Source organism: Plectropomus leopardus, chromosome 6 (genome assembly GCF_008729295.1).
Source record: "Plectropomus leopardus isolate mb chromosome 6, YSFRI_Pleo_2.0, whole genome shotgun sequence".
NCBI lineage: Eukaryota > Metazoa > Chordata > Actinopteri > Perciformes > Serranidae > Plectropomus > Plectropomus leopardus.
Genome location: NC_056468.1, coordinates 18,578,218 through 18,604,220, shown reverse-complemented (window position 1 = coordinate 18,604,220; position 26,003 = coordinate 18,578,218). Strand labels below are relative to the sequence as shown.

General features: G+C 37.6%; 1 protein-coding gene across 3 annotated transcripts; it reads left to right on the top strand.

Moving 5' to 3' along the window:
- Positions 1 to 535: 535 nt before the first annotated feature.
- Positions 536 to 24,561, top strand: si:ch211-225b11.1 (uncharacterized protein LOC561694 homolog). 3 transcript variants are annotated; one of them, XM_042488024.1, is made up of 13 exons: positions 536 to 1,055; positions 3,148 to 3,282; positions 8,568 to 8,778; positions 10,346 to 10,478; positions 10,903 to 11,037; positions 12,138 to 12,241; positions 13,241 to 13,365; positions 15,131 to 15,243; positions 16,645 to 16,785; positions 16,937 to 17,036; positions 18,071 to 18,171; positions 18,259 to 18,426; positions 19,898 to 24,561. In XM_042488024.1, exons 1-13 carry the CDS (start codon positions 836 to 838, stop codon positions 20,009 to 20,011), a joined length of 1,800 nt encoding a protein of 599 aa, XP_042343958.1. In that variant the 5' UTR covers positions 536 to 835; the 3' UTR covers positions 20,012 to 24,561. The 3 variants fall into 3 exon arrangements, with proteins under 3 accessions (XP_042343958.1, XP_042343961.1, XP_042343959.1); XM_042488027.1 differs by lacking the exon at positions 536 to 1,055 and adding an exon at positions 5,595 to 5,714 and having other exon boundaries at positions 3,206 to 3,282; XM_042488025.1 differs by lacking the exons at positions 536 to 1,055; positions 3,148 to 3,282 and adding an exon at positions 5,278 to 5,714.
- Positions 24,562 to 26,003: the final 1,442 nt, after the last annotated feature.

Here is a 26,003-nt window from a genome sequence, read left to right as displayed (position 1 = left end):
TGATTCTCCAAAAATGTATCCACTTTATTTACAGACAAAGAAAGTCTTTTGTGGCCCAATGATATCACATGACAAACGTGGGAGTTGTAATCCCACTGTTTGGATGGCACGAAAATTGGTTTCAAAACCTGTTGCACTTCCTTGGGGCCTGCAGTCCACAAACCACTGAGTGACATTTTCATAGCAACAGACATTATTTTATGCAGTCTGTGGGAAGGGCAAATGCATGTCCTAAATAATGAAGGGCAGGTGTCCCCGAAGTCCCCTCTGACATCTACAGCCTATGCAAAAAAGCATAATCTCACCACTGCAACAAATGCAGTACCATGACCAGAATTTATATATTAGTTATCTCCAACGCAAATACAGGACATTTTGGAAGTTCATCCTCATGGTGCATCTGTTCACATACTGAATAACCATGCTTTAAGCACCGAGGCTTTTATTTTGAAAAGAGGCGTTCCTTAAACTCGCTACCTTCACAGTGGTCGGAGCAGCAAGGATGAAAAAGGACATTTACTCCTGTGTCACATTACACAAGCAAGAGTTGGCAGAATTGAGGACAAACGCCGCGGAGGGCACGTGCAGGCTACCGATCATTGTATTGTAGGCTTGTTGTCTTAATGATGCATTTATTGGCATATACTGAAAAATCTTGAGTCATCATTAATAACCAGACGTCCAGGGAGTTTATTGTCAGTCTGGGTGGACCCATAGACTTTTTTTTAACCTGGGAATATTTTACTCTGCAGGACTGAGGACCGTTGATTGTGATAACCAAAACAAAAAACAAAAAAAACAAAAAAACGTTTTTGTTACCCATAGCTAAGCCGCGATGGAGGTCAGTGCTGAAAATTTGAAGACACCCTCTGACGAAAGAGATTGTGCTCTGAGACCCTTAAATGTCAAGGTGGTCGCCGACAAGAGCGTGGACGCAGAGGCGCAGAGACCCACATGGAGTGGGCGGCTGGAGTTCATCCTGGCATCGGTGGGCTACGCGGTGGGACTGGGCAATATCTGGAGATTTCCCTACCTGTGCTACAGAAGCGGTGGAGGTATGATTGTGTTGGTATTAACCCCGATCTAAACAGTCGTCAGCATGGGTGGATCAGGGAGAGATGCTTCGCTCGTGATACAAATGATAAGCAGATGTATCTGCAATGAAATAGCCTTCTGTTTTGCATGGGCTACTTGAGAGTGTCGCTTTTTCATAGTCACTTATATTCCACAGATGTTTAAAATATTCTGCCCCACTCGTGCATGTTAATAAGGGAGGCAAAAAAACCCTCTTAATATAATGCATTCTACTATAATGCATTCTCATTACTTTTACTATGAACGCGGTTATAAACATATAGTTGCATGTACACATTTATGACAGTGTTACCAAAAACTAAACATTACAGACTTCATAGAGGTAGAATTTATTGCAATGCTGTTTGTCTTGAATTGCAATACACGTTGTACTGAATAGAGAGGCCATCGTGTGTGTATTAAATGCAATAATTCATGAATCATGATCATAACATGCCAAGTTACTACTATTCTGACTGTCCTGTTTCAAAATGTTTTAGCTTTTTTGGATGAGTAAGTTCCTCACACAAGTTTGTAGCACAGAGAGCAGTCACATACAGGATGACTTGGCTGACATTAATGCCTTTTTAAAGAACAGGAGTCTCAGTCTAAGCTGGGTCATAACATACATAGTATAGATTGTGAGGGGAAAAATCATAGCTAGTGGTGGTGGGTCTTCAATACAATTTTATTTTGAAATTTAAATTGAAACACATGTCTAACTCAGTATCTGTCCACATCATTAATGAAATTAATATCCCTCATCCAACCATCCATCCATTCTGTAAAATATCTTACTTTGTTCAGGTCTTAAGGGGGCTGGAGTCTATCCCAGCACATACTGAGGCAAGGCAACTCACGTCTCTCCCAGAGCTCATACATGAGGACAGAGACATTCATACCTTGAAACTGATATAATCATACTTCACATGGAAGTAAACTGTGTTCTGAAAAAAAAAACAATCAATCTACAGACAGATTTTTAATCTTGTCTCTTAGCCATTAACAACAGCATTGGATTTGTAATCAAGAATGACTCAGCACAATTCAGCACAGCATCTATGTAGTTGTTATTAAACAAGAGGTTCAACATCTGAAAGCCTTCATTTTCAATGAATTAACATAAGCTATGTGGCTTATTTTAAGGTGTGGTCAGATGTAGCCATATCAGCCTGCAGTTGTAAATAACAAGTCATTCATTATTGACAGTTGTTCAGCTACGAAAGGGAATCGTCTTCCCAGGAATAATTAACAGACAGTAATAATGTGTTTCATGATTAAATACATCAAACTTTTAAAAAAATGTGGTAAGCAGAGAGAGATTGTTAAGTGTTATTAATTATTTAACCAGCAATAAAGCCATTAGAAACCCAATATACAGTGACACAGCAGAAACCACAGGACTGTTGGAACAAATTTCAGGAGAATTTTAATCAGCTAGTAAAAACAGTACTTATCCCATGCTAAAAAGATTAATGTTTTGTCAGTGTCTTGACTAATGTCCCAGAATCTTATCACCTTGCTGCCCCATCTTGTCAGGTTCGTGCCAGCATGTGTTCTGGCATTTGGAGGAACTATTTGTACCTTTGTGCTACCCACATGTAAAAAAAAACAAATGTTTTTGTGACATCTGAGGAACAATAGCGTTTTCTGAATCACAATCTCACATTCAATGTGTTAACGTTAATCTCTAATGAAAAAATATGAGAAATGTCAGAAAGGGACACACCCACAGAGATCCACACTCCTGACCATTACAGGAGTGATTATAGATTTAAAATTGTCATTAAAGTTGACAAGTCAACGTTATTCATTTTGTGCCTAAGATCAGTTATTAATTAGACAGAAAGCTATCACTTGTTAGTTATTCCAAATGTTTATTAGTAATGTTGGAATACCCTCGAGTGGACAGAACATTTAACCATAATAATAATTTGAATATTACAAATAATAGGGAATGAAATTCAAATAAGATTATAGAGGAGGACTGGCAGCTCTAATATGAAATAATAATAACCAGGATGTACCAATAGTATTATCCACCCATTGTTCTTTTCTGATCTTCTGATTCAGGTGCTTTTATGGTCCCTTATTTCATCATGGTGCTCCTGTGTGGCATTCCTCTGCTCTTCATGGAGTTTTCTGTCGGGCAGTACACTCGTGTAGGGCCAGTACATGCTTTCGCCAAAATCTGTCCCTTGTTAAAAGGTGAGTCACTCTCCAGGCCAAAGGCTACTCTCATGTGACAGGGATGAAAATCTTGTGAATTTTCCTGCATTTTCACGTCTTTTTGTTTAAATATTTGTCTTGGCTATTGAAGTGTGTATAGAAAGTCTGGCACATGCTCAGCAGCTGTCTGTATACATGCATCAGGCAGATTATTGTTTACCTCATTAAAAAGAAACAAAAGATTAACCTTTTTATTTTCACTCAGTGTTATACCTTTAAATTTAAATCGTTTTGTCTTACATTTAGAAAACCTCTCATATTGCTCCTGAAACTCTGATTTTATCAAGCACAGGGATGTTAAGATCACAGAAGTGGGTATACTTCTACAAAAGAAAACAGACTTTGAAAAAAATGTGGTATGGCAGTAACTGCAATTTTTGAAAAATGAATAGCAATTTCTTTGTGAAGTTGTCACCATAAAATGTTACAACAATCCATTGTGGATCAAATTGCATCCCAAAAAATAAATTATTAACCATCACTCCCAGGAATCCCAGTTGATCAATACAGTATGTAAACAGAGAGCTTCACATTTTTGAGCTACATTACTCCATGAGAGGACAAGGCATCACATTTTTGCTGTAGCTGTGAACAACATACATGTTTGTTGGGGTGTGAGTCAGTAATACATATGTTCCCAAATAAATTGGGAAACAAGTGATAAGAAAAGAAGTAGCAGACTGTAGTGGTGTACCTAAATGTCACTTGCAGTCATGATTGCCTGAATAAATATAGTAAATTCACAGCAATACACATGATGTAGTAAGCACTTGTTACCCTAGCTGTACTAAAACCAATATGCATTTGTTGCTCTTAACGGCACCATCACAGGTACATAAAGAAAAAAATCAAACAAACAGCAATAGCTTAAGTACATTGTCTCAAAGTACAGACTGCCCAGTCTTGTTTGTAAAGCAAGTTCAGACATCTGTTTGTCCCTTCTGGAGTAAAGTTGCTTGATTGAATTGACAGAAAAACTGACAAATAGGTTAAAACTCATGTTGTGACAGTCCTCCAATTCTCATTGTCTTCCTGCCAAAAGCCATCCTCTCAGCTGAAAGGTCTTTCAAGTTATTGTGTTCTGCACAGCATAAATGACAGCAAATTATAGTATACTTTCAATTTACTGTATACATAATATGCCCATTTTTAAAGTGAAGTAGTAATTCTGATCTGTTCTGTTATCGCATACACATTGTTTTGAACAAACCTGCACTATAACCATTACAACAACACACCCATTTCAGACTTGGATGAGTCCATGGTTTTATATTGACCAACCAGTGAGCATACTTAAATGATCATTTGTGTGCAGTAGGCTTGTACAGTATCTGGCTTTTCATACCTTTCTGACATTTTACTGGAGCATATGATATTTGATGGTATTTGTGTAAAAAAGTTTTAAAAAAAGAGAAGAACAAAGTAAAAGCTGAACTACTGATGGTACAAGTCATTGTAGCATGTATGCAATTGTCTAGCCTACGACTCTGCGTTTCTACTGATGACACAACTCTTTTTTTTTTTTTTTTACTGCAGAACCAGCAATGTCTTTTTTTAATGATTTCTTAATTTCTCATTACTGCAAGATGGAGAATTCTTTAACTTTTTCAGATTTTTTGTCAATGACCTACTGCACAGTTAAATTAAAATATCTGGCTCATGTACCCCATGCCTTTCTATGTCTGTATATTCAATGCAGATCTGGATCCAAATCCAAACTAGCCATTTTAACATTTTCTATACTGCATTATTGAAGTGCTTTCTATTTCCTTAAAAAAAATGAAATCTGCCCTTTTCTGTCTGACAAAATGGATTGTTTTCACATGTTGATGGATGGGAACTTGTAAAGCAAACATTTCAATCACTGCTCTAATCAATGTTATATTTCTCCTATTTATTAGAAAATTTTAATCATACATCCATTGGAAATTAACAAACATTACAATTTGTACATGAAAAAAAAATCATCAAATCAATAAATAAAGGTGACTGAAGTCTGCATCAGTTCTTTGAAGAGATTGGAAACATTAGGCAAATCATGTGGATCAGCGTAATTGTTCTTTTCTTTTTGTCTTGAAAGCTTTCAGTGCTCATGAAAGATCATGTCTGCCAGGACATATTTGCAAAATTATATAAATCAAACATATGAATGATGTGAGATGTTTTGACCCTGAGAGCACTGGTGATCACCTGGCAGATCAAGCAAGAGCCCAGCCATCAACAATCATTACTTTTGGGTGTGAATTGAAAATGCTGTCTGTCTTGTTCTAACTCTAAATTTTTCTCCATAGTTTTCTTATCTCTTTAAAGACAGAGATTATCTACCCGGTCAAAACGTATGGGTCCTTCACTTGATTTATCGCTCATTTCTTCCTGGTTAATGCTCTGTGCTAAACAAGGGCCAAAAGCAGGTAGTTTTTCTCTGTATGTTCTTTTGAATGATTTCCCTGTGCAACTCAGTGCAGTTTGCTGTAATGTACCTGATTTAGATGCCCACAAATTCAATCAAAAATCCAAAAAATATGCTTGTGTCTAATTTACTGCAGTATGCTTAATTAATCACAGCATATACATATAGCCTGCCGCTCCGTTGTGATTTTCTCATTTGTCTCAATGAGGGCATCTAGTGGAAAGGTGAGGCATGACAAGGTAATAAACTAATAAAGAGACAGAAGGGAAGACAGCTCGAATTGATGTCCTCCATCATTATCAGCTCAGCCTTGTTTTTGAGTCCAGCACACTGATATGTTTTGACAGTTTGAAATGACTTCCCCCACTTGGAGTGTGTCTGGTGTACCAGTGGAGCAGTCAACCATGTGTAGAGTGAGTGAGGCAAACAGGCCATAACAAAGGAAGGAGCGCTTAACATGGACCATACAAAGTGGTTCTAGCTGATCCTGGAGCTCAGAGGGGGCTTCCTTTGGTTCTGACATTATGATGACACAGAGTTGTTTTTCAGCTGCCTCTCCTTCCATTTTACCAGATAGTGAGACTAGATCCAGTGGGGCATGGCATTCCAGTCTATGAGTAGCAAAATATTTTCAGGAGGCAAAGTTTTTAGAACTGAAAAACAGAGGGGCACTTCATTCATTAGTGGGAAACTACGTCTCTAACGTTCTCAAATAACAAAGATGGCAATAATAGCATGAAGAAAAAGATCAAGAATTGGAATGAAATCCAAAAAAAGATACGTTTTTCATTTTTGCGCTTTCTTGCTGAGAGTAAGATATGAGAAACGAAGCCACTCTACCTTAGCGTGGTAAATATTTAGATGGGGCCAGCTGCCAGTTAGCTTAGCTTAGCACAAAAATTGGAAATAGACGAAACAGGCGAAACTGCTAGCGTGGCACAATACATGAAGTGTAAAAACAACCATCTGCCAGTGCAGGGGATTCGCCGGGAAATCAGCTGACACTCCAGGAAATTAAGTTCAGACATAGAGTAAAACTAACTTGACAAATAACCATCTTAAACAACAAATTGTCTTTTTATGGCTTTGTGGCGGCGACAGCTGTGACCTAAGGCATTATGTTTTGAGTTGTCCATCCACGTGTCTGTCCCATTCTCGTAAACATAATATCTCAAAAAGGCCTTGATGTAAATTCTTGAAATTTGTCACAAAGATCCAACTCTACTAAACAATGAACTTATAAGATTTTGGTGACATTTTTGGTACTTCACTGTGACATAATATTCTGCAAAAACACTTTTCTGGTTGTTATTTAATGTCATAACTCAGGTACAGAATTGGAGACATTTGGTCAGATGCTGAATTGGTGACACTAATCTTGAAACTGTGCAACCGGTAAAGATCTTTCTGTGCTGCCAGGTTTCTGCTGCCAATTCTTGTGAATATGTAGCTTATTTGCAGCAATATCCATATCGGAGGTATTGTCAACTATCATAGCTATATAAGAGTCTGGACAGACATGGATATAACTGAAGCGTCCACTTGACTGTTTTGCAGATGTGTAAAACATTTCTCTCTGTGCAGAGATTTAACATACAAGATATAACATGTTGATTATAGTGAGCTTTAACACTTTGAAAGCTGAGCAACTTTGACTTGATTTCAGTCAAAAAGTTACAAAAAAAATTACCTTAATTTTGAAAAAATAAATAAATTATGCGCTTAAAATATTTTATCTCTCGATCTGTCTCTTTTCATTTTCTTGTCTTTTCCTTCTTCTTGCAATTTGTGGGACGTCTTTTGCCAAGTTGTTCATTGCCTTTTTAGCGCCATTTTTAAATAAATCAAACCAATTTGCTCAGGTTTCAAAGGTTAAAATGCATGTGAACAGCATCTGAATGCAGCACAAGAAAACTGATGTCTTTCCAAGCTTCAAGGTGCTCGTAAGCAGATTTTGCTATCTTTGGACAGAGTCAGGCTAGCTGTTTCTCCCTGTTTCCATCTAAGCTAAGCTAACCTGCTGCTGGCTCCAGCAACATTTTTACCAAACACCAGAGAGAGGTTTTGAGCTTCTCATCTGAATCTCAGCGAATGAGCATATTTACCAGAATGTTAAAACAATGACTTTAAAAATTGATATCAGAAAGTAAAACTTTTGATTGTATCTCATCTGATCTGATAGCTCAAAAGGTAGAGTTTGTTGTTTTTTTTTTAAATTTTAAATCAGAAATGACTTCACAGGTGGCTTTCCTGTGTTTGAAATGGTTTCGGTTTAGTCCCTCTGTCTGCACCCTACTGGTGAAAAAGTAATGAGCTTTTACCTGCTCTAGAGGCCAGGCTCTTTAGCTTAGTCATTCCTCTGAATCCCCAAAGGAGTAGACAGGTGAAAAAAAAAACAGAACCACACCTGTGGTACAAACTGATATCTGATACACAGCGAAGAAACAGAGGTGTTGACAGACTGAATAATTTATATCTGCTGGAGGACTTTGATCTCACCTTTATCCATTTGGTCAAGAGCCTGTTATATTCACAGGCCAAAATGACACAGTGGAATTTCTAATCCACAGTTTCAGGAATGCCTTTTATCTGCAGCCCAGTTTGCTTGACTTCATCTCAGCCACCACTGACCACACATTAACCCACGATACTTTTTTATGCTGTCCATCTTAGTGTGAGATGTAGACTAAAGCCATAATCCTGGGCTCAAATAATTGACACTTCAAAGCAGAATATGGCTTATGAGTTGCCAGTTTTAAGAAGTAAAGTTTGCAGCTTTTCCCCCACAGATGGCATCATTTTTGTTAAGTCATCGCTCACTTTGTGTCCTTGCTCCTTACATGTGACTCTGCAGGTGTTGGTCTGGCCACAGTTGTTATCTCCTTCGTGTTCTCCACCTACTACAATGTGATCATGAGCTGGGCACTTTACTATTTCTTCAGCTCATTTGGAAAGACTCTGCCCTGGATGTCCTGCAACAACACCTGGAATCTTGTCGAAAACTGTTCCAGTGGTTTCCCGGGCAACGCCACCCACCTGCAGTCTGCCAGCCAGCAGTTCTTTGAGTGAGAAAAGTTTACTGCATTTCAACTGCAGATGCTCTATTTATCCATTTACTCTATTAACAGCACTACTGTGGGTGTTTATTCTCTTTGCAGATACTGAAGGAAAAATCATGTGATGTTTTTGTTAAAGGCCCTGAAAAGCTTTTTTTTCTCAGAATCATCTTCTCACTAGCATGTGGGCCTCACATGAACACAAACCTTTCAGCCAAAGTTTTGGTTATTTCATATAAGAGATTTCTGTTTTGTTTTTTTCTTCTGGAAAAATGTGACGTCAAATACTTGCAAAATTAGTTGACACCTGTAGGGCTGTCTTTTAATTAAATCTGACCAAATCTCACCCACACAATCCTGATGAAGAAGGTCAGAGCTTTAAATTTATTGTATTTTTCCAAACTTAGAGGAATAATTGACCCACAGAATGATCATATGTATATCAAATTCTTAACCCATGTTCTGCTGAATTTGTGAAAAAAAACTTGCATGTCTCCACAGTGAATAAAAAAGGACAGTTTTTAATGCATTAAAGTCATGGGGGTCTGTTTAACAACAGCAAAACTATATTAAAACACGTTTATAAACTGTCACACAACTTCTCTAGTTTAATCCAGTCCAGCTGAATAGTCAAAAACACACTCATTTTTGATTAAACCTTACTATTTAAAACACATTTGCATAAGAGCAGCCTGTGGTTAAGCACATGGGTTTGCTCATTTTCTTGAGCTGAGTTCAAACTCACATGCCTGACAAGGTGTGCTAGTTGTGCATGAGATTGTTCATGTGGTTTATATATGTGTTTTATGTGATTTACATAGTGGATTAATGAGACTTGGATAATACTGCATGAGTTATGTGAGAGTTTGTAAACAGATATTTTAATCTAGTTTTGCTTTTGTTAAACTTGGACCCCTATGACTTAAATCCATCATATTTTTTTCTCAGTTATGTATTGTTTGTTCACCTTGGAGGCATGTGATAAAAACAAAAAGTTTTCATCGCAAATTTATTGTAACATGGAATGAGTAGCTTATTAATATATGTGGTGGAAGTTATTGTATTTCCATTCAGAAAAGTGAACAAATAAATGATGCAAAAGCAGCTATCTTGTATATATTGATGAAGTGATAAAAGAGAATTTGAAAAAAAGGTTTTACCAGAGTCAGTCTACTTCAGCTGAAGGGACAGATCACATATTTGTAATTGCAAACACAGTGTTAGGAAAATAAGGGAGGTTACCTCCGCTGAGATAAAGTTTACTGGAACAGAGAGTATTTGTCTCCTCTTCCCAGCAAGTTTTCTCACAGACAGATGAAACCTCCAAGGACAGTTAGTACGATGATTCTTTCACACGGTTACATGAGTTCACTCCAGGTCAAATCAAAAGTCAATAAAAGGGAATTAAGGTGAATATACAAGGTAAAGGACAATTATGTCTTTACAATATATAAATTATACTTTTTGTGTAAAATATTCCCTTAAACTTACATTTTAAGAGTTTAGGCCAGGGATGTTAAATATATAAATAGGAATCACTCTTTGTATTTTCACGCTTCTTTTTCTATTTATCCAGTCAGAAACTTCTGCAGAAAACCAATGGCATTGAAGACGTTGGTGGCCTTCACTGGGAACTCTTTGGCTATCTCATTATTTCCTGGGTCATCGTGTATTTATGCATATTTAAAGGAGTCAAATCCACTGGCAAGGTCAGAATGATGGCTGCTTTTTTGCAAAATATGTTCATGCAAAGTGGTTATTATGCTTAGTGTTGTGCCGTCCACAATCTTTAATTGTTTGAAAACCTTTTATCCTGTGACATTTCAGTTTACAGGACAGAGTTCAGTTTTTGCTGATTACAGTAGTCAAAACAAACTAGTTTGCCCAGTAAAGTCAGAGACTGGACATGATAAATTAAACAGAGAAGGCATCCTACCAACAAGGGTCTTTCTTTATACAGTTTTATGTGATGTTGTATATTTTGTCTGACTTGAGAAAATAACCTTGAGTGAAACACAAATCATTCTCACAGGTGTTCCTGAAAACAGGTCACATTAGCTCAACTGTTGCAACCTAAACTACACAATAAACCCAAACACTGATCCATTTCTGCTTCCTGTTTGTGTCACACAGGTTGTGTATTTCACCGCCGTATTTCCATACTTCATTCTGTTTGCCCTGCTCATTAATAATGTGCAGCTTCCCGGAGCCAAGGACGGTATCTACTACTTTGTGACACCTGTCTGGAGCAAACTGTTTGAAGTTAAGGTGAGACTCTGTTAATGAATGAGTAAAAAAAGCAGGCTAACCCGTAAGACTTTGGTTACACATGGGCATCAGATAGTCTAAACCATGTTGTTTAGATCAAATTAATTATTATCTTGCATGGTATCAAATGTATATTTAACTTGTCTTGTCCTCAACTTGTCAGAGAATGACAAAAGTTAATGCTAACATTCATTTTCTGAGATGAACGCCCCTTTTTTGAGACAGTAGGCTTTTATCTTGTGTTTGCTTAAGCTTCAAACTCAGCAAATGCCAGAGCACAAAGGGAAAAAAAGGGGGAGAGGAAAAGATCACTGCACCAATGACCTCAGTGAAGAGCTAAGGTCGTGCTCAGGACATCGTAGGGCGGTGGGAGAATTTTGCTTTGAAGACTTAGGGACAGCTGCAAGGATAGAATTTCAGGACAGAAAGCAAGAGCCTAAAACTCTTAATAGTCTTTTCCCACGACAGCTTGGTCTTTCTTGATAACAAACTTTTTCTGTTAAAGAGCTCAAATGCTAAAAAAAATAATCTCTCACATCACAAGTTTGTCTTGATCACACACCCTTTTCACTCAAGTGGCTTTTTTGTTTGCTGTCCTAACTTCCATTTCTCTTATCGTGCGTTGAGCTGAACTGCCAATCAGAGAGCTTTCACTCACCGACTGGCTCTGCGGTTTCCAATGCTAATTCAACATTTTAAACTGGCTGAAGCTGACAAGGGCCAGCTAGTGCCAACGGTGTGATAACTAGGGCCACAGATGCTTATAGACGGCTCGACATCAACCATCTGCCAATCATCAGCTTGATGTATCAAGGTCCTTCTGTTTAGTATTGCAATCAACGATCCCGCACATTGAAAAATAACACACATATATTACATATATTTACATATGTTAACATATGTAACAATATTAATTACTAAATTTAAAATCGAACACATTTAAAAAAATTTAGGGTCAGAAAAAAATACTGCTCCGACACAGCCCATCATTCAAAGTAAAACGCTGATATAGAAAATTGCTTTCCAGAGCTGTTAATTAATTAAATTAAAATAAACTTCACTGAAATTATTCTGCATGTCCTTCCTAATCTCCACCATAGGTTTGGGTTAATGCGGCTGCCCAGGTTTTTAACTCCATTGGAATAGCATTTGGCTCCATGATTTCAATGGCTAGTTACAACAAGTTCAACAACAACATTCTCAGGTAAAAATTTATTACTATCAGTGTGGAAAAGCTGTATTGTGTGTTTGATTTAATAACTGTGATTTATCAACTGTGCTGGTTTCTTGGTTCCTTAAGTGTACATTAGGTTTGCATTGGTATGACTTTTTAACCATCTCAGAAAATATCACAGCATGCTGCATGACACCATTATTATTATTATTATTATTATTATTACTACTACTAATATCCATTACAACGACCCTCAAAGGAATGAAAACAGAAGGGTTTTTTTTTTGTAAAACAAACAAATAAATAAATAAAAATGAGATTCTCCACCTGGTGGCATTTTTTTTCAGTACTATAAACAAGCAAATGTACATGATTTGATAACTTTTCATTTTCATCCCATGAAAACCATAAACACTGGTATACTGCTGTAACGTTACTGTACATAATAGGGTACCATCACAGATTTCCAAAAATACAACTGATTGCTTGGACTAACAATGCAATAAATATTTATCCTTAAGACCAAGCTCCATGTTTGGTCCTCTCTTTATCCTTTGCTTTGATTATTCTGTGGCTATCAGCCTCAGCTGCTCTCTAGAAAGGTCACGCCCATCCTGCAGTGAACTGAAATGAACCCTGTCTGCTAGACTCAAAACTATCCAAATAGCTGACCAAGGAGAAATGGAGATAGTTTGACAGGGAATATATAATTACTATTTTCATTTGAACAAAGAGGGTCTTTTAATACAGTATTTGAAGGCCATGAATATTCCTTGTGGGATGCAAGAAACAGATCACCCTGCGCTCCATTATTTATCTGCCAGGGATACTTTCCAATTTTTCCTATTTCCAATTTTCAATTTTTACAGTTTCTGACAAACTGAAGATTGGTTGATTTAGTGGAAAAACTTAAAACAGCTGTCTTGATAATCAAATTGCTGCTTCATGATCAAGTATCTTTGTTATCCCGAGTTTCTTGGATGCTCTAACTGCACTAACATTGTTTTGTTTGTCCTCTTTATGTCTCAGGGATGCTTTAATTGTATCAATTACCAACTCGTTCACCAGTATTCTGGCTGGCTTTGTGATCTTCTCGGCCATTGGCTACATGGCTCACATACATAACCTCCCAGTGGACAACATAGCTACAGATGGTAAGCACTAAGCCTGGGCAGAGCACCACAGTCTCAAAGCTTTCTTTTATTTTGGCCTTAATGTGATGGATGAGTGAGACAGAAATAGAGATAGAGGTATAAATACACCCAAACTCTGTTTTTCTTTCGTCCTCCTGGGAGCATTTTTTCTTCTTTCAGTGGAAAAACATGTCGGCTTTGAAGATATATAATGGAAGTCCACAGTTTTTTAACTTGAGTTTACACATGAAGCCCTTTTTTTAACTGCATAAAAGAGGAAGTTTTGGTTATCACAACTGAAAGCTCAAGTACTACAGAATTAAAAACAGAGACAACTTGTGTTCTGCTCCTGGCTCAGATAAGGATCTTGTGAGGTGATCAAAACACTGTATCTCTAAGCTCTAATTGCTGTTCTCACCTTCTTGAAAACATGTCTTGCTGATCATTGGTTGCTTTTTCTTTAAGACTTGTGTTTGAGACTTGTGTTTTTCACAGCAAACCTTTTTAGCTTGTCATAGAAGAAAAGCACAAGTGTAACTGCTAACTCTAATGATATCTCCAAATGTCTTCCATGAAAAAGGCCTATAATTGTTTTTTTCTGTGTGCCTCCTGCATTTTTTCAGCAATTTCTCAAAATTATTTCAGTGTTTGACATTAAGGGCAATAACTTGTACACTGCAGGTGCAGAGTTGGTGGGATGCAACATGCAATTCACCTTCAACAGCACTATGTTTTAATGTCAAACTGGCTTTAAACTAGTCAATAAGGTTTATGGGCGTTCTGTAATCAATATTTGACAGCCGCAACAGCTGTGCTAGGATTGTTTTCACATTGTTAGTTTTTGTGTGTTTAATCATGGCAAATTATGGTTCTATTGAGATCTATTGTAGTGGAAACTACCACAGAGGCGCTTTTGACTACTATGCCAGGTGTTTATATATCTGTCCGTCTGTCTGTCTGTGGACAGATTTAATCATGATAGCATCACAACCGTGCAAGATAGAGTCACAAAACTTTACAGAGTGAGTTTAGAGAGTGTAGCTGAGATTACAATAAAGACAGAGATCAAAGATGGGTGTGGTCCAAGCAAAGGCTCCAGAACAAGGGGGGGTAGGAAGTAGTGATGTGACCATTGGCCCTCCCACTTTACGCCCCTGGCCCATGTTTGATTTATGTTGCAGATCCCTGTATTGCAACTGGAGTGATTTCATTACAAGACAGTTTAAAACTGTGCTGCAAAGACTGTTCAGATAAAATTCTCTGGACTGATTATTTCCAATGTAAAATGAACCTGTAATCTTCCTCCTGAAGCCATAACTCATGGCATCATTCATTCTTTATCAACCATAAAGCTTAACAAAGTAGGCTATTGTTTGGTCTCGTCCTTCCATGCATGGTGCTCTTAAACAGCGTCATGTCTGGCGCCAAGCACAAATGAACTGGTCATTACAACATCCCAGTAGCCTGTTCTACCAGTAATTAAAAAAACAAGTGGTTAGTTGTTAAGATAAATAAAATCGGACTGTAGGCTTATTACGTTAGATCCAGGCATTATTTTATAGAAATAAGCGAAACAAATTGCCACTTTAGGTCACAATATGTTGAATTTAGTTAAAGATTGTAAAAATAATGCATGTTGCCCAGTGATAATCAGAAACCTTTCCTGAGGGAAATAAGAAAACTAAAGCCTCAAACCAAACGTCTACCAGTTGGGCTCAACCTTTTCTAAACAGCTAACTCGTTGAGTTAGTGTGGCTAAGAATACTATTACTGTGTCATGTTTCAGGTCCTGGTCTGGTGTTTGTTGTGTACCCTGAAGTCCTCTCCACCATGCCTGTCTTTCAGCTGTGGGCTCCTCTGTTCTTCTTTATGCTGCTGTGTCTGGGCCTTGACAGCCAGGTAAACATTTCTAACACTCATATAAACGCTGTGACAGGACTTCAGTTTGTCAGAAGGAAGGCTTTCCTATGGGGAAATAGGGCCAATATCACTCAACTAATGTTGTCAAAACAATTACAGAAATTCTTTCTGCTTTCCACAGCTGTGCACATTCAGGCAGACCATTTCTCTGTAACTGTTTACCTTATTGTGTTCCCCTTTTTGCTGTGGACATGGAAATAATTACGATTTACATTTAAGGAGGTTTGTGTGGTCAAAATAAATAAAGTGGCGCCACTGCTAACTGATTGTCAGACTCTAACCAGGATAAATGTACAACTGGTAGGCCTGTATTATCCCTTTAAAACTTGGCATCACCTTTCTTGTGCTGCTTTCAGACACCTTTCACAAATATTTAACCTTTAAATCCTGAGCAAATTGGTGCGTTCTCTTTCCAAAAAGCTCAATGCACAGCCGTGCTTTGAGCTAAATACTAACATTAACCCAATTACGATGCTTAAGAGCTGATGTTTAGCAGGTATATGTTCACTAAGATAAGCGTGTTAGCATCCTAACATTTGTTAAACAGAAATAAACAAAAATATCAGGATTGCACGTATTTGGTCATACACAAATACATACAAAGTTTGACCTTATGATGGTCAAAATCTGTTATACATCTTTAGCCTATACTTTAAAACCACTCATATCAGAATATGGCTAAATACACTGTTTCAATTTCCAGCTGATGCTGTTGGCTGCTTACATTTGTTGTGAACAACCAACATGTGCTTCAAGGGTAAAGTCACAAATTAATGAGATTAACACAAACAGGTATTCGCCTCCTGTTCACTTCAATTCAGTGAGAGCAGGAGAGCGAGTAAAACATTTGCTTATGGTGACAAAACAAATGTGCATTATTACATCATGTGGAGCTCAACTTTGGCGGACTTTGACTGGCAAAGTAGCCTCAACCAGCAGCAAAGAAGCCTGTGTGGAGGAGACATTCATTGTTGCAGTGTTTAACCAGCTGATTTGATTTGATATTAGCAAAAAAAAAAACTGCCCCACATAAGAGATGCTGCCGGGCTAGCAGTGAGTCAGGGGTCTGTGGGTATTGATTCTGTTTTGAAGCCAGCCTCAAGTGGCCATTTAAGGAACTGCATTTTTATGGCAAAGCCACATTGCGTTTATTTTTGGGGCTCGGAGGTTATCGCTTGGTCATGTTAGGCACTGCCCACACTCAGCACGCATATCTCCTCAGCAGGCACGGTCAGTCAGTTCTTTGCATATTCTCATACTTGCAACCCAAACAAAGATGCAAGAATGTCTCAAAGTCACAACACTGACAGGGAGACTCTTTTTACACAATAAATGCGTTTACTTTGGTAAATTCCTGTACGTGTTTTCCGTGCTCCACAGTTTGCCACAGTTGAGGTGGCTATAACGTTCATAAAAGATGAGTTTGGCTGCCAAGTTCTGCAATTCCTAAAGAGAGAAGAGCTGCTGGCCCTGGCTATGTGCCTTGTTGGCTTCATCCTGGGGATTCCTCATGTCACCAAGGTACAGTAACAGCCAACTCTTACCTCTCAGAGAAACATATCTGAGCATGTTTAGTAGCCTACATATGGGAATTGGTATATCATTTTCGTTCATTTTTCAGTATATCATTTTTCAGTATCGTTTTTCTCTTTCTTTTCTCCTTTTTGCACAGGGAGGTATCTATGTGTTTCAGCTGATGGACCACTACACCGCTGTGGTCTCCCTCATATTCCTGGCTTTTTTTGAAGTTGTCGCTGTCTGCTGGATTTTTGGTAAGATCCTCATGATGTTCATGAGTTCAAACCTGGAGGTCCTGTTTATGCTGAATGCTTTGGTTGGCTAATTATTAAACAGAAACATCTTTCATATCCACAAATAAGGTTGGGTACTGACATCTGGTGCCACTCTGCCACTATGTTCCTGAGTGACAGTTACCTACCAGACAGAATTACCATGACACAGATTTCGCTGCCTCATTACGGGCCAGATTGTGTGCTTAGCAAGTGTGCCGCCAAAAGAAAAGAGACAACCAAAGGCAACGTAGGCGTGTTATGCAAGTGATAATGGAAAGGCAAGCCCCTTATAGGTTGGAGCGGCCACCTGTGAGAGATTTCAATTTTAGGGTTAATGGAAACCCGCCCAGTAATGGAGACAGTGAGGCTGCAGCAACCAGAGTACAAAGTATGATGTGAAAGATAGCAGCGCAAAGTGTGTACAGTTGAGGCTATTTGTCAGTAAATAAATGCTACGATTAAAGCCAAGCTCCTGTGTTTTACTGGCCTTCTGCAGAATAAAGTGAAGCAGGCAGGTTAGCCCTGAAGTTAGCAAGCCAAGGTTATCTCACACTTAAAACCGATCAGGCTCCTTTAAGGTGGACTGTTAAGGTGGATCATCAGATATTATACATATATATACTATACAGGGAGACAATAATTGATCCTATCTCACAATGTATTTTACTGTTATTAGTACTGTAACTTTTTTTTTTTTGGTGTTTTGTATTAATTCATATTTATATATCTAGGTGTACTGGTAGGAGGTGATATATTACATTTCAAGTTTAAATTTGCCTTTGCAATGAAAAGCCATTCTTTCACATTATAAACTGTTGTTTTGTGCTTTATTTTAAGAAAAAAAAAGGCACCGGTTCAGGCCGTTAAGGCACCGATGCTGTTTTAAAAGTAGCGCTTTGGGTATCATTTGGGTTTGGAAAATAGCAAGTGATACGCATCCCTATCCACATCAGAAAAGAAACCCTTTATTAATTATCTCAACTGTTGAATCAGCTCTTGTCTTTTTCCATCAGGTGTCCCACGTATCTGCTTAATGGTCAAGAGGATGCAAGGGAAAGTTCCAAACATCTACTTCCGTGTCTGTTGGTTGCTACTCTGTCCTCTGTTGGTGCTGGTGAGTTTTAAACAGGATTATTTGATGGTAATATTAATAGTGGTGGCTATTTAATATAGTTAATATAATATATTTTACTCTACATAGTGTATACTGATCTCCAGCATTGTCCAGTACACTCCTGCTCGCTATGGGAACTACACATACCCAGTGTGGGCTGAAATGGTGGGCTGGTGTGTCTCACTGGTCTCCATTGTGTGGATCCCAATTGGAGCCATTCAAGAGATCTATGGCAAAAAAGGTTCACTTCTTCAGGTGAGTACAAGACTCAGCATTCAGAGAAATTACTGTGGAAATTGCTGAGAGAGTAGGGGTTTTGATCTGCTGATTCACTCATATAATCTAATCTAATTATTAAGCTAATGAACTCTGATAAGTTAAAACTTTGACCTGCTGGTAGCACAATGTAAAATAGGCAGTGGAAGCCCCAAATAAACGTTCCTCTTTTAGGTACTTTGGATATCTGTACCAAATGTAACAGTAATCCATCAATAAATGTTGACCTGGCAAGTGAAAAGTCAGGTTATCACTCAGGTGCTTCATCCTCAGATGATCATGAATCATATGGCAATCCATCCACTAGTCAATGATATATTTTAGGCTGGAACAATTATGGTAGGCCAACAGACCAACACTGCCATCCATACAGTTACAACATGTCTCTCTTCACCATCAGCCACATCACCTAATGTTAAAGGGATAGTTTACCCAAAAATTAAAATTCAGTCATTATCTATTTACCCTCATGTCGATGGAGAAACAAATCTAGTTTTATGGTGAAGCTCAGGCACTCATCTCCTAAAAACAGTTGAGGCGAATAGGGACCAGGGTTCAAACATTAAAAATGAAACAAAATAAAACCACAAAATGTCTCTCTCATGCTCATCCAAAGTAATCCAAGTGTCCTGAAGCCCCAACGTGCCAAGTTGATTTGAAAAACATCACTGGTGTCAAGTTTCCAGCCTTGTTGTAGCCTGTAGCTGCTAGTGTGGGAGCCACATTTATTTATGCATGCTCGTTCAAGAACAGCGAGAGCTACTGCTACCTGAAAACCTCCCCAACACAGAGAGAGAGACTTCTGGGGTTAACAAGGAGCAACAAGTCCCTTTGTCAGATTTAAAACCACTGTGTGTGGGGCAGGCTTCTGGGTAGCATGTAAACACTGACACGCAGATACCACGAGCTCTTGTTGGTCTTGAGCGAGTGCACATACATGAACGCAGCTCCCACACCAGGAGCTACAGGCTACAACAAGGCTAAAAACATGACACAGATGAGGTTTTACAAAACAATGTGGCACATCAGGGTTTCAGGACAGGCTTCCCTCTCTACACCCCTTGAAACACGATGTAAGCCGTTTGGCCTCTAAAATATCTTCTGTACTTATTATTTCACATATCAAATGGTGAAAAGAAATGTAAAGTCTTATTTTCTCAATATTTCTCACACTAACTGTTTTACCTGGATAATAAACAGATTAACAACCATTATACAATAAACATCAGTTTCATTTTTTTTAAAGTCACAACAACTACTTTTCTAACAGGAGATATTTTAGTGTTGTGTAGTATGTGCAGAGCTGGGGCTGTGGCTGATATGTGCAGATGAGAAATAGGTTAACTGGTCTGTCCTTTTTTCTCTTTGTGCCTGATCTGACCAGACATGCTAAACCAATTTTTTCCAAAATTATGTTTGTTTCTAAAACTTTGTCTGTTCTAACCCCCAGAGACTTAAAACAGCCATGATTTCCACAATAGATATGGATGCTGAGGATCCCCTGCCGGAAAAACAAAACCTAGACAACTCGGCATCTGAAGCCCTGTTTACTTCAGTGGCATAACCAGGAATACAACCAAAGCCATGTCTGTGCGTCTCTGCTAATTAAGGGTACTGTTAAGTGATGGAGTCAACTTTATTCACACTGAGACACACAATTATTCTATTGTAAAATGGTAATTTTATTTTATTTGTTCTACTAGGACAGATTCTTTACTGTATCTTAAGCACACTGTACATTTTTAATACTTCAAAACATCCTTTGCACCTGCTAACTAAACCAACTAAAGGTCTATTTAATTCAACTTAATCACACAAAACTTAGGTATGAGTGAGTGTGCGACCTGCCCTGACTATGCACATGTTCATTCCAATCAAAGCTCAATAATTTATTTATTTCTTCCCCTTTGTTTGATTATTCAGTGAAAATGGCTGGTGTATGCAGTGATATTTTCTCTCTTCTCTTTTGTAATGTGTATATACGTGTGTATCATGCATCTATGTTATAGGCTTTGAGAAGTTAATTAACTATTTAGCTTACAACAAGTAGACTCAGTCCTTAGGAGGTCTGTTTCCTTTATGAAGCACATCATAAAGAGACTACAAAGGCCTGTCTCATTTGAAAGTCCCTTCAGCTTGCAGTAGGGAATTGCAGCCATATTTGGCCTAAATGTTTGTGACCAAAACCAGATTATCTTTGTGGCCTTTAAACCCATAAAACCTTGGGCTGTTCTTTTGTTTAATGCAATGTTCAAGCGATCCTCATCTACTTGTAAAGTTGAGGAACTTTGTACATAACTTGCAATAGCCTATTAAAAAACAGTGCAAAATAACATTAAATGTTAAAGGGATATATCTGAAGTTACCCTTTAGCACTGTATGCTAGTCTTGTGAAACAGAGCTATCTCAACTCAAATGGTTCAAAACTTGTCCTGGATTTGTTTCTGTATTTTAATCTAATATGCCATTCAAGGTACCAACTTAAAAATGTTTGACTTTACGACTGAACTGTTTTAATGCAACATTAATTTTGATGTCTGAGTGGCTGAATGGTCACAGTGTGGTAGGAGAGCAAGATGAGATGGGCTGTAAGTTTGGGCTTTCAGAGTATCCAGCCCCTGAACTGGGACATAGCCTGAATAGAAGAGAGATGCTTTTGGAGTTTGAATATATTTTAATTTTCCAATGTCTTAACATCCTTTTCATTAAGTTAAAAACCTTGAACAAACAAACACATGAATATCATTTTTGTTCAAATGGCAGATATAATTGTTCTTTGTGCAATTTAATTGCAGATTTTAAAATGCCCCATGAAGTTTTTTTTGTTTTTGTTTCTTCAATGCAAAGCTTCAGAGAGATTCACTTGCGACTGTCAGTCAGTTAGTGAGTGTGTGATCCAGGCAGCAGGTTAATGTTATACAGATGTGTACTGAGCTCAAATAGGGGGTGAATCAGTGCTGGGATTTTGTTTTGTCTGATCTCTACAGGTTAAGGAATAAGGTTTTTTTTCAACAGTGCATCTGACATTATTTCTAACTATCTTGGAGCAGGCAACTCACAAGACGTTTAGAGATTATAAGTGGTGCCTTTGATCTGCCTCCATAAAGTTGTATCGGGCTAATGAGGGTAGATAATCTCGAGGAGAGCAACACTTATCTGTTAATCTGTTCACTCCCTTTTCAGTGCTCCATATTGTATTGACTCAAAACCTGCAGTTAATCACGGACTGACTCTAGTTTCACTAGTTTTAAGTAATGTGTATGGGGTGTTTTTTTAATAATTGATGTCTTGATGTCAAGGACAGGTTTATAGTGAGATTATACTGATCCAAATTCTGTCTGACACTGGGAGAAAACGGCTCAGTCAGTTCAGTGTTGAAACTGTAAGCTTTGGGTTAATATATTATATGGATGAACAACCTTAACTGGAAATGAGCAGGGGAGATATGTGTAAATGGAAAAAGTCACTTTGATGAGAAACTTTTTAAATGTTGTGCCCTAGACTGGGTTCTTTGCCCTTTCTGTCTCCTTCTGTCTTTGTAGCCTATTAACCAAGCCCTCATTTTGGAGTGCCTTTAACTGAATGTACTCAAAACTCTGATGATAAATGCTCAAGACACCTGAACATCATTTTTAAAATGGTTAAAAAATCAATGTCATGTTTCTCAACAATGATGCTTGGATCACAATTTAAATGTGAAAATGCTGTCACTCCAGTTTTGTATTTGTTTTTAAATTTGTGCAAAAACATTAACCTGTAGGTTGAAAAAGAATCTGAGGCTTTAAAAGGGCAGTTTTTGAAAATTTCACAAGAAAAACATGTAACTTAATGTTACAAGCCTAATGTGCCTTTTAATGTTTGATGATCTACAGTGAATTAGACCAGTGGTTCTCATCCTTTTTTGCGCCATCTGAAAAGATTTTTGTTTGACCAGAATTCTACCAGAATTCTATTCAACTGTTGTGGAGGTGAAACCTGCAGTCAGAATAGTACTTTCACTCATACTGGACACACCTACAGTGAACTAAATTGTAAAAAATAAACTATTCTCCAATTTTTGGGGGACCCACTGAACAGTGGCATTGTTAAGCCTCGCCTTCTTCAGCCCTGAAAATTGTATGCATTGCCCCTGATCTAAATACATATAGGCTAAATATATATACTTAAAAATAAAATAATTGAAATAACAAAGAAAAGTGTCAGATCTAATGATCTGTCATTCTGTTTTGGTTAAAGCACTCAAAAATAATATTTTGTCGATCAAAATCACAATTTTAATTATTATTGCAACTCTAGTCAATACATTTTTAAAAGATAACAGTTTCTGTAGTACGTAGTCTATTTCTATTAGTAATACTAATTACTTAAAACCATTAATATTTTTAGTGTCATAATTTATCTCAAAAGTTAAAAAAAAAAAAAAAAAAAAGTTTTTAAGGGTAAATAGGATGCCAGAGTTAATTAAAAAGCATAAAAGCAAAGCTTAATTTTCCAATAAATTTCCCCATGTACCCCCAACACAGATCCAGTCTAAGCCCACAATGTCCTCAAAATTTAGAAATGCCCCGTCCCCTAGAACTCCCCAAAGGCCCCAGGGGCTCTCCGGACCCCTGGTTGAGAACCACTGAATTAGTCAATCAAAACTGGTATTTGGGTAGTCGCATATATGTTGTTGTTATAAGATGCCTTATCTTACTTTATGTCATGAATTATGTCAGCTGTTTAAATGTGCAAAAATGATTTAGAACCACCTTCACAACACTGTTTACACATTTTAGTAAACTGACTTTTAATATGAACTAATTACAGATTGTTATGGGCTGTTTAAAGAATTGCATTTTTAAAATCATCTTGTTTTTAAGTGTAATATGTCTGGATTGTTTCAACAAAAGGTGTTGAGCAGCCATGTGCCATGATGTGCTGACAGTCAGTTTTCAGCTAAACATCACACCTGCATATTTCACTGATTAGTTTCAGATGATCATCTCAGTCAATGGGTGCGTTTGCATGCGCACTTATATTCTTTTATTTTTCCGAATATGACAGTATTCTGAGTTTGATATGGGTCAATGTACACAACATATTCAATTTGGACATTCTGAATTAGGTCCTTTTCCAAATGAAGCATTTTGCAATTAAGACATGCAGGATATCTTTCTATCATTCAGGTTTTGGGAGCATTCTTTGGGCATGTATACAGCACATTCAGAATTTTTTCAACTGACAGTTTGTGACACACAGAGTTTGCCCAATGATGGTCAGCTCTGCATATCATGGATACATTGTGCAACTCAGTAACAGTTTGCAAGGCTGTGTTGTAGCGATACATGCCCAAATGCAATGCCCACATTTCTGGTTGGAAGGAGAAAACACACCCACTTTACACATTCTGAAAGACTTGGATATTAACAGGTTTTTGAATATGGGCAAACATCACAACACCAACCTTTTTACAACTGGTGGAAAAACAGCCGTTCCATTTTTCTGTACTTTGACATGATAAAGTACATGTCATTGCACATTAATCAGGGTATGCACGGCTGTACGTAACAGGAGTGCAATGTTAATTTTAATTAGCCTTGTAAACAGCTTAGTAGGAATATTGTCTTTTATGGGATAAGGGGGAAAAAACGAATATTTTGCGCATGTAAACGTAGTCAGTGAAGTCAGCTGCTGCAGTTTGTGGCTAAATAATAACTTCTAGAGTCTTTTTGCTCCATGAAACAAGACTGCTCACCCCTTAAAATATCTTGTCATAATATACAACAACATTTAAAATTTGTGGCTCATTGCTGTTGTGTTGTTTGAAGTTTCAGGCTGTCGCTCTCAGTGACTATAGTGAAAGTGTTTTCACATTCACACATTTCACACAGTGAAGTTGATTAAACTTTGCAGAACAGATGTGTATTTGCAAAGCAAGATTTTTTTTATGCTAGACTCAAATTTGTTTTTACATTCTATGTTTGTTAAACAAAATCCTACAAATCTCTAACAAATTCAGTGTTGATTTTTCATGTTTAAATTTTCTTACTGTTTTTTTCACATTTCTACTGTGTTGCTGTGTTGATTTGTGGTGTATTAACATTTTATTGAATAAACTGCCTTCAATTTAAACTCTTGTGTCAGTAAATTAGCCAAATATCAGCAGCATCTGGATCCCTACCTAGTCACTGGGTGGCAGCATAGCAGCAGGACATGCACATAAAGCTAATACTGCTTTCTGTGTGGTACTCTTGTGTCATAATCTGTAAATTTGAAGTTAATGATTTTGTTGCAGAGCTTTCAGTGGTTTGGTTACAAAATATTTCAGCATGCAGGAAATGGTTTTAGTGCTAGTTTTCAGTTTATATTATTTAATGTGGACTACACGTTAGCCTTCGTATTGTACATTTATGCAGAACAGATACACTGTTTCCAATATTTACATGCTCCCTCTTACTCAGGTAATGGGATGTTACAACATCTCTCATCATACCTATGCTGACAACACACAGCTCTACATAACAGTGTCAACACAAGACTCCATTACATTTACTGAATAAGTGCATTGAACATATCAATGCATGGATGTGCCATTTTCTGCAGCTTAACACAGAAGATTAAAAAGTCACTGCTCACCTTGAATCCATGAACTTAAAACCTACATATCAAGCCAGAAATCTTATGGACCTAAATTTCAACAGCCACATAAAAACAGTCATAAAATCGGCCTATTACCACCTGAAAAACATAGCAAAGATTAAAGAATTTCTATCTAAACAAGATGCAGAAAAACTTGTTCATGCATTTATTTTCAGCAGGCTGGACTATTGTAATGATGTCTTTCCAGGTCTCAGCAAAAAAACAATCAGACAGCTGCAGCTCGTCCAAAATGCTGCTGTAAGAGTCCTTACTAACACCAAGAAAGTGAAGCACATTACACCGGTCCCTCAGTCACTGCAATGGCTTCCTATATGTCAAAGGATAGATTTTAAAATACTGTTACTCGTATATAAAGCGCTATATGGTGTCGGGCCTAAATACATTTCAGATTTACTTGTACGATATGATGCATCTTGACCCCTCAGGTCATCTGGGACAGGTTTGCTCTGTGTTCCCAGGATCGAAACCAAGCACAGTGAAGCAGCTTTTAGTTTCTATGCTCCTCATCTGTGGAACAAACTCCCTGAATACCTGAGGTCTGCTGAAAATGTTGATGTTAACTAAAACATTATTGTTCACTGTTGCTTTCCAATGACTTTTTTTCTTTCCCCTCTCTCTCTCTTGCTCTTTGATTCTCTATAAGTGTTTAAATGTAAATTTAATGTTGTCTTATTCTTATAATTGTATTTCATGATTTTCTGTTCCCCTGTAAAGCACTTTGAATGGCCTTGTATCTGAAGGGTGCTACATATATCAATAAACTTGCCTTGCCTTAAGTGTTTAAAGCAAAATGCCGTTTTGCAACTGCTGTCCACAGGCAGCTTTTTTAAAGATGAGAAAATGCATCAAAAACTACACACACAAAATACAGTAAAATAAATAAATAAAAAAAAATACAGATGGGTCTACTGTGG

What these genes read in the sequence shown, in the direction of transcription:
- si:ch211-225b11.1 (XM_042488024.1), top strand. Translation starts at nt 836, where the DNA reads ATGGAGGTCAGTGCTGAAAATTTGAAGACACCCTCTGACGAAAGAGAT. An exon ending in TTCAACAACAACATTCTCAG is followed by an intron (nt 12,242 to 13,240) that starts GTAAAAATTTAT and finishes TTTATGTCTCAG; the next exon opens with GGATGCTTTAATTGTATCAA. An exon ending in GTCTGGGCCTTGACAGCCAG is followed by an intron (nt 15,244 to 16,644) that starts GTAAACATTTCT and finishes CGTGCTCCACAG; the next exon opens with TTTGCCACAGTTGAGGTGGC.